Source organism: Danio rerio, chromosome 9, assembly GCF_052040795.2.
Source record: "Danio rerio strain M-AB ecotype USA chromosome 9, GRCz13ab, whole genome shotgun sequence".
Lineage (NCBI taxonomy): Eukaryota > Metazoa > Chordata > Actinopteri > Cypriniformes > Danionidae > Danio > Danio rerio.
The window spans coordinates 40,589,804-40,603,551 of NC_141029.1; the positions used below are offsets into that span (position 1 = coordinate 40,589,804).

General features: G+C 36.2%; 1 protein-coding gene across 13 annotated transcripts in view; it reads left to right on the forward strand.

Annotated features, from left to right (window-relative positions):
• Nucleotides 1-13,748, forward strand: part of kansl1l (KAT8 regulatory NSL complex subunit 1-like) — a 59,269-nt gene that overhangs the window by 30,651 nt on the left and 14,870 nt on the right. For all 13 annotated transcript variants that reach the window (XM_087268210.1, XM_087268197.1, XM_087268202.1 and 10 more), the window contains 6 exons: nucleotides 703-844; nucleotides 1,284-1,457; nucleotides 1,564-1,688; nucleotides 5,024-5,189; nucleotides 8,898-9,033; nucleotides 10,387-10,524. In XM_087268210.1, the coding sequence (XP_087124336.1) occupies nucleotides 767-844; nucleotides 1,284-1,457; nucleotides 1,564-1,688; nucleotides 5,024-5,189; nucleotides 8,898-9,033; nucleotides 10,387-10,524 (817 nt within the window). In that variant the 5' untranslated portion in view covers nucleotides 703-766. The remainder of the gene's footprint in view (nucleotides 1-702; nucleotides 845-1,283; nucleotides 1,458-1,563; nucleotides 1,689-5,023; nucleotides 5,190-8,897; nucleotides 9,034-10,386; nucleotides 10,525-13,748) is intronic.

The window sequence follows — 13,748 nt, forward strand, 5'->3', positions numbered from 1 at the left end:
AAACCTGATAAATGAAGACAACTCAAACCAATGGAGTTCTGTAAAACCCAATTAGTTAAGGCAACTCAAACTGTTTGAGGAAACTGATTGCAACAAACCATTTGAGTTAAAAAAAACCTAATCTATATGAGTACTGATAACTTACTTCATTTAAGTAACTCATTGAGTTCAAAACTCTTTTTCAAATTAGTTAATTTTCAAGTTTTCAGAGTTAACCACATTCATTTCATTTGATAAAGTTGACTGTTGGGTTTTACAGTTTGTGTATTCTTGGTTGTTGGTGGTTTTCCCTGTTGGGAAGAGCTCAAATTTGTTCATTTTCCTTTAAGTTCCCAGATCTCACTCAAAAAGTGGACCTTTAAGATATTGGACCAATATTTCCAAGGAATATCCAGCACTTTGATTTAAGACACTGGTGGTGGTATGAGGAGACGCCCCTCATGATTGTGAAGCACTTTGGGTGTATGGCCATGTACAATAAATGCGCTATATAAATACACATTACATTACATTACCTAAAGGGCGTCCAACTAAGGACTATCCTGTTGTACAGTACCTAATAAAGTGGCCAGTTAGTGTTTACAAGAAAATCTTGAATATAGAAAAAGACTCCTTGCTTTTTCGGACTGTCTTTGTGTGTAGTGAACTGCAAGTGGATAAAAATCTCAGATGATGACCTTTTCTTTCTTTCTGGGAGGGTAGTTGTGATGTTTGTGAGGTGAGATGGCTGAAGGACAGAGCTGAACTCTGCAGTCGCTGGACATGGATGCAGATGAGACAGTCTGAGTTGGACTCTCAGATTCAGAGGATTGAAAAACTCCATCTACAGATCCTCGCTAAAAAGGTAAAGCAACAGTACATATTGAACTAGTACATTCAGTACATATTATACAGTACATATCAGTACAAAATAAAAGTTATGATCGTACTGTTGGCTAAAATCAATATTTAAGAATTGTTGGTGAACTGGAATGACTAAAAAGGCATTTACTGAATTCCTTTGTCTTATTAGATGGGATAGCCCCTTGAGATGAGCCATCTCATTTTCTATAGGGGCCATAAAAATTACATAAATCCAAATCAAGTACAATACACCAAAACAAATAGACAATTAAAAAAAAAAGTTATATATATGTGTATATTTGACTTTTGACAAATGTATATTCCTATAGGCAATAATTCAAACTAAATTCTTTCACAACACTATCATCGTTTTAATTTTGTCACTACAACAGCAATGGCCTCAACATTTTAAAATAAACATGTTATAAAATGTCTTTCAGAGTCGTGTGGTTTTGGCTGAGTGCCAGCCTCTGACGGACCAACAGATCCAACACACCTTGTGGACAGAGACCATGGATCTGTCATTTACAGCTGGGAACATGCAAGATTTGCACTCTGATCTAGAAATGGAACCTAGCAGCCCCACACGCCTTCTGAGGAACATCGAGAGACAGGTGAATCCATCTCAGGCATTTAAGACAAGAACATAAATAAGATAAAGATGAAAGATGTAAATGTAGTTTGATTCCCAGCTCAAGTCTTGTGTTTGTCTGTGTACAGAGTGCACAGCTTACTCAGATTGTAAACAGCCTGATGCCATCTTTCTGTGCCTCTCCTTCCTCGTCGCCTTTGTCTAAAGGACCCTGCAATCGCTGGAGAGGTCAACAGAAAACCGCTTTCAGCAGGTGAAGAGCAAATCAGCACCTACAAACTTATCAGTGAACTTAAACTGACCTTGGATTTGACACAGGCAATAGTTCACCAAAAAATGTAAATTTACAAGTTGGTTTACTCACCCTCAGTTCGCTTAAGATGTAGGTGACAGTATCTACAATATTAAAAGAGACAAAGTGTGGGAAAAAGCAGTGTTTTTATCACCAGTCCGCCATATTGGAGGCACAAAATGTAAAAACGCCACTGTACTGAATGAAACGCCAATATTTTTCTGATTATTTTTGCTGAAAACAATTAATTATAGTGATGTTTTGGCTATTCTATGTTTTACTAAGGCCTCACCGTTCAAGTGACTCAATTCCGATTTTGTTTTTTTTTTCCTCTCATGTGGCACAGATCGGATATGGCCCATGTACGTGTAAGCAGTAACAAATCACATGGATTCCGATTAACTCAAATCAGATTCAGGCCTTGTTCATAAGTATCCGATATGAATAGGATCTGTGTTCTCGTGTGTGCAGTGTAAACAGGTAGATTGGATTTTCACCTGTCAATGTGAGTCGCGCATTATAAAAAACCGTAGCGGATGACGTCAAGACTGACACTTTCTTTTTAGAACAGACTTTAGCAGAGTCCCAAACCTTAAATCTCATACACAAGGACTTAAACAGCTTTTATATTGTCATATAGCACAAGTATTTAAGCATGCTAACCAGAGCGAAAGAGCGCAATGTCCGCCACGTGACCAATATAAACTACTATAAAACTACATCAGGTGCATAAGTCATGCCACAGACATTACATTAAGATGCCTATACTGTATATCAAAAAAAGATGGACAAATGAGAACCTTTCTGTCATAAACTATTGAAAAACAGCTTGTCAAAAACTGCGAACAGATTACATACAGGCATAAAGAAAAGAGCACTTTTAATTATCAACTGTTGGTCTTTTTTTTTACGAGTAACTTTTTAAAAGATTATGTAAGCAGGTTATCAAAAAAATTGGATAGTGTCACAAAATCAGAATTGACCATCAAGACCTGCAGTGTAAATGCAGCCTAATAGATTGGCCTGAAAAAAAGTACAAATATACTGCGAAACGTCATAACAAAGCAAGCAGAAGACAGAAAAAAGACTGAGGAATGTAATGTGTTTCTGGTTGGCCAAACTTAACTAGAATTTAATCTCTTTACGAAATTGGGATTTTGAGTAATGTCTAATATGCTTTTAATTATTTAAATTAATTTGAACAGAATGCTATTAAAGCGATGTTTACACCATATCTGCATTTTGAAATCTTGGCAACAGCTGGAGGTTTGTCGTCCACAGCATGTTGTTGCAATGCTTACAGTGCTGATCCTATATTTACAGGTTTCTTCAAACCGCAACCCTGCTTTCGTGTTTTAAAATGGTGGCCATGTGAAATAAGCTTATTGCAAACCCTCTACAGTTGTCAAAATCTGAAGTAAATCAAAAGACAAGAAATTGTGCTGTTCAGTTGTTTTAGGACAATTTGATGGAATGTTTTGATCCATTTCAGATGTATACCGTAGCTCTTTTTGAAGCTAAACAGTTGGAGTCTGCAGGAAACTGAACAACATTATTACTATTATTCGAAGCCTCAGCAAACAAGAGTGTTCATGACAGCTTGCATGAGCTTCCTGCTGTAAAATGATGTACTGTATGAGGAGGAATAACCTCACATGATAGCGGATGCTGTTTATTTATAAAGCAAAGGAATAATTTGTGTGTTTTAATATACTTCAATATGTGACAGTAAACTTGTGCTTTGAACTGTAGTGAATGCATTCTGAATTAAATGCACTGTTACACTGTTTAGTTTCAGACCTTAGTGTATTGTCAGGAGCCCCAAAATTGTTATTTTAAAATGTTTTGGACTCTCAAATAATATTTCCTTCCAAAAAAAAATTGCATACAAGTGATTACATTACAACTATATATATCTACTTACACAGTTCACAGAATTTAAGTTTATATGTAAACCATTATTTGGGTTGACAGAAAAAATACATAGTTTAGAATTAATGAAATAAAAGAAAGAGATAAAACTGTTTAAATAAACTCAAATAAAATAGGTCACAGTATATAAAAGAAAATAATACCCCATACCAACACCCCCCCTCCTCCCTCCCCCGTCTGTTTCCATCTGTTTCCGTCTGTATTGCACACCAGTAGAGAAGGCTGGCATAGAGGAGCTGGCATGCGATCTAGAAATACCGCCATCAAACAATTGGGTCCCAATTTATATTAAATGGCCTTAACTAATGTGTACTTACACAGGAAGTAATAGTTTGTTACAATGTACTTATTGTGTAAATACATGTATTTATTGTGTACTCATGCTTGATTAAATACCTTTATGTAATTACATTTGTAATTAACTTCTGTAACTACATTTGTAAACACACTGCTGACCATTCCCTACACCTTAACCCACCCTTAAACCTACCCACACCACCAAACCTGTCCCAAACCCAACCCCTATCCCAACTCAAGAGCACCAGAAGTGTTCTCAAATACTTTATGAACAAAGTACATTGTATTTATTTTTTGATGTAAGTACATAGTAGTTAAGGACACTTAATATAAAGTGGGACCAACAATTGTTCAATCTCTCTCTTCCAAGTACCTTATGAATGGTTCCCAAAGTTTTAGAAAATTGAAGTTTCTTATTCTGTAAATCGTACCGTATTTTTTGTAAATGGAGTGTCTTTGTGAGTTCACTGAGCCATAACTTGAAAGAGGGAGGGGATTTATTTTTCCAGAACGTTAAGATAAGTTTTTTGGCTGTTAAAAGGCCATAGGAAACAATTTGTTGCTGAGACTTGGAAAATCCAAGCTTGTGCTTTGAAACCTCAAACACAATTAAAAATTCATCTGGTTCAACTGTTTGCTCTGTCATTTCAGAAATGTTTTTGTTATATTTTTTGAAGAATTGGTTACATATGTAATGTTTAAGAATTTCATTCATAGAAAATCTGTCATTTTTGTGCTCCAGAGGCACATGCAGGGAAGCGGTTTGTCTTGATTTCATTCTTGCTTTTTGTATTCATTGGAGCACTGCAGACACATCCTCATTCTGATACATATTAGTGTAAATTTATGTAAATCTCATGTGAATGTCAGGATGAATCATTCGCCTTGTGGAAATCTGAATGAGTTTGAAAGACCTTGAATTAGCAAGATGAAAGAATTTGAGAGGTGAAAAGAACTGATGAAATTTACCTGCTATTTTTGTCATATGTCATATCAGATTTATAAAGATTGAACTCCTACTCTACTTTTGCAGTCAAGCGACATTCACTTGTGTCTCTTGTTCCCAGTGGATCACAGTGTTTACCTAAAGCCAAGAAGAGGAAGCGAATATGTCAAAGACGACTTTATGTCCCTCAGGTGGATGCCACCTTTATGTCAGCCCGGACTCGACCCCTTCTGAACCATCACAAGCGTAGACTTTTCCTCATGGACCCATTGTCTCATAGAGAACAGGTTGGTATTTTATTTATAGCCACATTGGTCTGAAAGTATCTTTTTAGATAACCGGTCAATAAATGGTGTTTGTCAGATTTTAAAATGTTTTTGTTTAAAGAAGACTCACTAAGAGTGCATTTATTTGATCAAGAAACACCAAGCAGTAATGTTCATGCTAATGCCTTTTCAAGAGTTCCCACTTAGATATGCTTGGCACTTATAGCAGGTTTGGCATGCTGTCCCGGGAGAGAACCCTGAGCTCGGAGATATTTGAGCCCAGGGCTCCCGCCCGGTCTAGAAGCATATCAGGAGAACCGAGATCAGGTAGGTCTCGATCGCTCCCCCTTTAGAAGGGGAGAAAAAGGAGGAGATGGGGTGGAAGGGGGGATTCTTCCAAAATGAAGATAGTGCAATGAGGAGAAAGTGATCCATTTATACTAAGCTAGGATCATTCTGATTGGATTATTACTGATTACGGATGAGTGGCCAGCGGTGCACAATCATATCACGTGCTCCTCTCGAAATTAGTTTATGAAACTTCACTTAAAGGGCCCATGAAATGAAATGTTTCAGCATATGTTCGTTTTTAGATTATCTATTAAGCTAGTGCACACCAAAATGTGACAGAAATTGTGTTTAGAAGGTTGAAGTTTTAGAAAATTGATATATAAACAAGTAAAGCTTGTCGTTTGTCACCTGCAACTATAAGTTAATCAATGGTTTCATTCATGTCACCTCATACTTCCGTTTCTCATCAAATCATGACCAATCAAATGCACTCTAGTGTCTGTATCTCTCTAGTAAACCTTTAAATATTTGCTGAACATCATTAATGTGCTTAAATAAAAAAGGCAAAGCTCATCTGTGTTTGGCAATGCCTGAACTAGTGGGATTTGCTGTGTACCATGTCCAGTATTTACACCGAATAAAGTGTTTGTATGTTTTCTCAATTGTCCACAGGGGAGCTCTGAAAGAATAGCCTAGCTTTCATTTTATCCTTTCCCCTGGAAGTGGCTAACATGCTGTGCTCAGGCCAGCTGCACTTCCATAAATGACAATAATCTTGGAATTGCGAAAGGCTGACTTGTGGTCTGTCCTGCTGTCATTCAGTGTTTTCTATAGGCAGCATAGAACTGTAACTCAGACATACTGTCTTTAAAATCAAGTACGTCTGAGTTACAGTTCTATGCTGCCTATAGAGAACACTGAATGACAGCAGGACAGACCTAAAGTCAACCAGTCTACACTAAACTGAAAGGGATGGAGGGAAAATTAGAATAATATATATATAAGAATATTTTATGTATCATAACTTTTTAAAATGTCGGCGTGAGCAGCTTGTAATGACATTAAAAACTAAACATTGTTTACAAATCCAAAGCAATGCATATACATTTTTTACTTATACTTAAAGAATAAAAAATACTTTTCTTTAACTATTTTGAAACATTAAATGATGTTCAGTTGCTTGTTCATAACTTGTGCACAGATGTGAGCAAAAGCGATATGCTGTATACTGTAGGTCTCAAACTTGATTCCTGGAGGACCACAGCTCTGCACAATTTTGCTTCAACTTTAATCAAACACAGCTGATCCAACTAGTCACGGTGTCCAAGACTACTAGAGATTATTTAGCAGGTGTGAGTTGGAGGTGGTTGGAGCTAAACTGTGCAGAGCTGCGGCCCTCCACGAATTGAGTTCGAGACCATTGCTGTAGGCTGCAGTTCACTTCATTTACCAATGTCTCTCATCGGTTTGTCTCTCTGAATTCTCATAAATCCCCTTTTAACAAAGAGTAAAAAGTAAAATGACACTTTTTGGTAATTATGGGACTGTTAATCCTTAAAAATGACAAGACCATAAAATCAGCTGGTCAATTAAACCATCAACATGTATTTACCATTATTTTGCTGGCAAGTTAAATGTGAAATAGATGATTGGCAGCAAAAACTATTTTTTTATGCTGTTTGAAAGTTAATATGATGTAAATATTTTTATATGAATTTTAATAATCTGGAAGGTGTAAAACCAATACAGTTTCATCAAATAAAAACATTCGGTCTGAACTTACATTAGGATGCCCTTCCTGCCTGTCAAAATATTTCGGATAGAGATGTTGGCAGGCAAACACCAACAAGATTCCTTCTTTTTTGAAGTTTGCTATAGACCCTTTACACAATGACGTCTCTTCACTTCCCCCTTTCTGCAATGCAGTGTATTTTTTGTTCCGGTTTATCTGTGAATGAATGGGAGACTTTCTGGAAAATTTACTACTGAAAATATTAACATTGCACGTTGTGATTTAAGTCTGTTAAGTAAAGTAAAGTATTGGACGTGTCCAAGTGTTTCTCTTTCAATACTGAAGTGCTTTCTGAGTTTGAAAATGATTGTTAAGAAGATTAAGAATAGGAATAAGTTATTATTTGTTAAGAAAATTATATGTTTGCAATCAATTCAGTTTATTTCCTCAGTAATGGACTTATTTTTACCTTGATGCTGCTATGAATATTAATGTATATTATTTGTTATGTGAATGTTCCAGCATGAGTAAAATTCTTTATTAAATATTCTCATATTATCTGTTAAGTATTTCATCTATAAATGCAATCAGTTTCATCATTTTTTATTTACTGATCCATAAATGTTTTTTCAGTTTCTCCATTTGAATGAATTAAGACCTTTAGACAGTGTCCTGCTGCCATTGACTGGGTGGTTTTAATTTATGTCTGTATACCTTTTACCCTAATTAATAACCCATTAAAAATAATTTAAGAATCTAACCGTATCTAGTAAATATAGTTGACTGAGTGAATTCTCTATAGGGGGTTCTGAGGCGGAAGTAAAGATACACTGCATGGAGTGAAACCGTACTCGAAACACGTGTGATGTCATGTGAAAAAGAGTCTATTTGTAATTACTATTAAATTTCTCTCTGGTGAATGTAACTTTGTGATGTATTGTAGTGATGTTGAAATTGCACGATGGGACGTGTTCAGTGCTATGAGGCTAACATTAGCATTTTTCAAGATCTCCTATTGCACATTTAGGAACTACTGTTAGTGTTTTTTTTAATCTGCTTCTTAATTAATCTTTAACATGCATTTTAATAAATTACATTGTGTTGTTTTCTCAACTCACAAGTAGTATGATTTAAAAAGATAGATCACCTAAAAAGTAAATTCTGCCATCATTTGCTCACCCTCCACTTGTTCCAAACCGTTACAGATTTCCTCTCCTGTTGAATTAATGATGAGGGTTCTGAGAGTGATTAAACGATGGCAGAATTTTCAGAGAACAAAACTATTCCTTTATTAAAGCTGTTTTCTGAGCATGTACCAGCACTTTTTACAATGCACCATGACTGAGTCTGTTTCCCAGCTGGTGCCTGGTGCACTTCATTTAACCTTGTTTATAATTCACATTTTATAGCTGTCTGATTTTGGCTGCCATGATTTTCCTTGTCATACATTGCTTATGTCATAATGGTTCCCCAGAGCACTGTGGATTATATATTTGGCTTTAATAACTTGGTTGTGTATGTCCTTCTCTTTTTATTTCTTTTAATGTTTAGTTAATATAATCAAGACTTGATTAACTATGTGCAAATCAAGCCTTTGGCATGAAGCACAGACATTTGTTTTGTATTAATGTTTCCCAGGATTTGAGTTTTCCTCCAGCCTACCCACAACCTCATTGTTTGGATTACTTCTTTCTTTCTTTTCACAGGTGTTTAACTTTACCTTGTCTGATTTTCCCAAATGTGGTTCCTGCGATCCTGCATTGGTGTCTGCAGACCCTGCATGTCCCCGCATAAAAGAGAGATCAGATGGCAAAGTGCATCCTTTTCTATCACTGTCTTCAGGTAGAAAGAGATGAATGCATTGTTTAAAATGTCCTTTTTTCTTGCTCCAGCCACTGTCTTGGAAGGATCTCATTCACTGAATCTGTCACATATTGCCTTCAAAAAGTGTATATGCAGCTTTAAATGCTTAAATATGCTACCTACCTAAGCAACTTGCAGACATTTAAGACTAAAGGAAGCTATGAGTCACTTCACATCTCTCTGCTCCAAATCATTTCTGTCAGTGTAGTTTGTCTCAGACTGACACTTTATTGGAATATCACAATAGTGCCGGTCCTACTGTTTTGCTGATTGTGTGTAGCAGCAGGAATATGGAATTGGTAGATCAGATTAGCTTTTGGTTGTCATCAGTATTAAGCCTGTGCATTCACTTCATATATATGTAATATTCAGTCAAGTCTGACCTTAAGATTTGGCTTTTTTGACGGGTAATTTATTGTCTTATTTTTGCAAATGTTTCCATACTAATTTAGAGTTTCCTATAGGATTTTTTCAGCTGTGGCGGCAGGCCTTTTTTTTTTTTTACACAGATCTACCAACTACCTGTGGCGTTATTTCAATGACAAATGTCGTGAGGGCAGTATTAGAAGTCGAGATCGCATTTATGTAATAGCCCACATGCTGATCTCTTAGCTTGTGCGCCGATATCCTCTGCTCGTGCACACAACTTCTTGCATGCCCCCTCAAATATAAGCCGCTTCAAGAGGGTGCAGATCTTCTCATGCGCTCTCAAATAAACACTGCTGAAGAGCGATTAAGTGGGTTTATGTAACGAGTATGTGTCCAGCATTTATTAGATTTGCTAGGAATATTTATGAATGTCTCTAATAGACCTACAGAGCGATATTAATACGTTCCTAAATAAAGTGAAACGGCTATACATCGTGCATCACGCACCTGTCAGTGAGACATTTTGTCAGCATTTAAACTTAAAGGGGTAAACAAATAATGCACAGCACTACTACGGTTACAGAGAAGTTAGCGCTGTTATAATTCACTCATCTTTTAATACGTTTTGGTGTGATTTATTACCTGCTATTAAAAAACTAAAATGTTTTGAATGAGAAGCTGTAATGTATCCTTGGCAGGATGAATTTTGTCATGGCGCCATGGAAGAATGAATGTAGCGGAAACCATGTAATTAACTTCAGCCTTGAATCTCTCATCAGTACAATCAAATTTGGAAAAGTTAAGGTTAATAGTTACTATAACTTTATTAGTTACTAATAACTTTAATTAACTAGTAACTAATAGCTTTTAACAATCAAAGTTATTGTATATAAACATAGTTAACCTGCAGTTATATGGTATATTGGTGATTTATTTGTGTATTTTGTGTGATCTATCCTTTAGAAACGACTTCGTCCTTCCATCTTCAGAATGCGCTGTTTGAAGAAAGTGTGCTTCAGCAATCTCTCCTCTTGAAGACTGAGCTCTCCAGTCCTCATCACTGTCTCAGGTCTAGAGGCAGAGTCTCCCGATCATTATTCCGTAAGAGAAATCTTTTCATTTTTATGTGAATGCATTTACAGTAGGTACACCCAGCCTTATATCACGAGAAAACGTAACTATTTTAGGTTTTATTTATTTTAGGTTTTTGTCAGTTTAATACGTATGAATTTGTACAAATTCAGTCGCACATAAATGTACAATTTTGAAAAGGAGATGTGGCATCCAACCCCACCCTTAAACCCAACCATCATTGGTGAATAAGCAAATCTTACTAAATTGTACAAATGAGATTGTACAAATTCATTCGCATTAGCCACTAAATCAAAAAGCTATGAATTGTGATGAGATAACGTTGTTACACCTGTTTGGTATGTATATGCTTTAAATGTGTTACTTCTTTGTTTGTTTGTTTTGTTTGCTTTTCTGATAGGTTTGCTTTTATTTGTTGTTTAATGTTATATAGATGGAGTGCATTATGGTTTTTGATACCAGATCCCCCACTTATGATCACTACACATGCAGTGGAATGCAGTTTATAGACAATTGATTTTTTTAAAGTAATAATGTTCATTATTCAAAATTTAAAGGAATTTTAGTTCTGGCTATGTCATGTTAGCAGAACAGTCTTTTTTCAAAATAGCCAAGGCAGTTTAAAAACTTTAAAAAAGAAATCTTTATGTTATGGAAAATGCTGTAATGAAATTGAGAGAAAAGCAAGAAGATCAACAATTCCTGAAGTTTACAGCAGTCAGAAATTTGATGGAAGTTCAAAGGCTTTTGCTTCTAGTGACTTCAGCGCATCTGCATCCACAAACCACTAGACTCTCACAGGACATCACTAGTCTCTCATTCTGGTCTCTGTGATATTGATCATGTCTTCATTTTCCACAGATCCACAGGGTAGTTTACACAGATTTTCGATCAGGTTTAGATCAGGACTCATTATTTTAATGTTATCATCTTTAAGGAACTGTTTTACCTGTTTTGCTGTGTGATAGAGGCTCATTGTCTTGCATGAAATTTTGGTAACTGATTGGGCGATTAAATGCAGGGAAGCAGTTGCATGTTCAAACTATAAATGTATACATTAACTGTGTCATGTATCTGTATAAAAGACCCAACTCCAGCTGCAGAAAATAATCCTAAACCATCACAGTTTCTCTTCCATCTTTTACTGGCTTCTCTACACACTAGCTACTATACGCTTTTCCCTTGGGCTCAGTTTTTCACTGTTCCTATCAGACCCAAATAAATGTAAACTTGTTTTCATCACTAATGTTGTTAATCTATTTTTTTGATTATTTCTGGTGATGAGAGGTTTGGTCTAGACGTTTCCTTGGGACCCAATCAGATTTCCCTGCATTAATGTTCTGTATAAAATATGGTAGGGTTAAGAACTAGTGTAATTTCAGTTTTAGCAGGCAGTCAAACAACAGGCTATCCCCTTCCCAATGTAATTTTAGGAAAGTATATTTGTGCTTTAAGCTAAATTTAAACTTTCACCTGGCTCCGCAGTGCAAGTCTCTGCTGACTGCGAGGACATAGCCACGATTTGTGGAGGCTTTCTATTACTTGTTCATATTGACTATAGTTACAGCCTTTATTTGAGACTATATACACGTGCTGCATTTTATTTGTGGGACTCAAACAGAGCTGGCAGTTTGACGATGAAATGTATGAGTGAAGTGTGGAAGTGCTGTCTTGAAGGACATTCAACTTATAATGTTATATGTCAGATGTCATATTTATTTAATTTTCCTCTGCGACAGTGTTTCCAATTGTATTGACAGAGAAATGTAAAAAAAATATTTTGATGATAAAAGAAATGTTGTGGAACCTGCATTTTTGATTGTTTTCCCTATCTTTCAGTATTGTAAATTTAAATATGAGATTGTGGAAATGAGATTTAGATTCAGTGGAAGAAAATTTTCTAAGCGGACAGTGGGTGAATAAAGATTGAATAATTAGTGGGAGCAGTCGGGTGCGGAATAGTGGAAGACTTTTCAGTGCAAATTTTATTAAATGTTAAGACACAGTATGGTAAGATCCTTAATTTAAGTTAAAAAAAATCTCAATATACAGGTGTGAGTTGTGGAATCCTTTCATTACACGTTCATATCGACCACAGTTACAGCCTTTATACGAGACTGTATACATGTGCATTTATTTGTGGGACTAGATTGTCAATTAAAAAGTATGACTAATAACGTTATGACAAATTGTCATATGGATTTATTTTTTCTCTGTGATTTATTTTTACTGTTGTACTACCAGAGAAATGTTAAAGTATCTTATTACCAAAAAAAAAAATAGATGTTGTGGAACCTACATTTTTGATTGTTTTCCCTCTCTTTCAGTATAGTGGCTGGTAAAAATTTAAATATGAGATTGTGGAAATGAGATTTAGATTCAGCGGAAAAGACAGGGAACAACTCCTTTATTAAGCTTTCTCAGTCCACCAGGTGTCAAAACAAAATTATCGTTTGGATGTACAGTACACAATAGTAGTTTTTGTAGGACTGAAGTGATCCCATTTGAGGAACATTTGAGTTACCACTGAGCCTGAACTTTAGCATCAACAGGGAGAGAATGGAATCAAATTAGTGCACTGAGGTATGTAGCAGTGTAGTGAGGATGTCCTCTCTTGTCGCTGATAAAGTATTGTTTATTTATTTTAAACATGCTCGTTTTTGGTAAGGAAAAAGTGAAATTTTCACCTCCCCCCTAAAATTTCTATATGACTGGAAGTAAACATGCACACACTTGCGTCTTGGAAGCTCACCAGCGCCATCTTGTACAACTAGCCTATTGGTAGCATATCAGAGACTGCTGTGTTCATACCAGACGCGGCACACACGGATAAATCGTGCTATTCACGTGTAAATAGACGTGTGAACATTTTAAGTTTACTTGCTTCATTCGTGCATTAAATCTGCTTCATTCGCTTGTCAAATTCACTTCACAATAGACACGGATTTGCGTCATAGGCAGGGCTTCTGTCTACGTCAAATCGTTTGGAGTTATGTCCACTAAATCCATTCAGAGGTGCACCCAGCTCTGTGAGTTTATCAACTCCTCCAGAAACTATACCTGGATGATGGAGGCTTTCAGCGCTGCTTGTGACTGAGCTGAGCCCAGTTTGATGAACTGTTGTCGGTGTCGGCAAGAGGATTTTCCCCCAGGGCACCAACAACAGGCGCTATGTCGTAATCACGCCCCTACAAGAGCAAGCTCCTGATTGGTTAATGTGGCACAAATTTCTG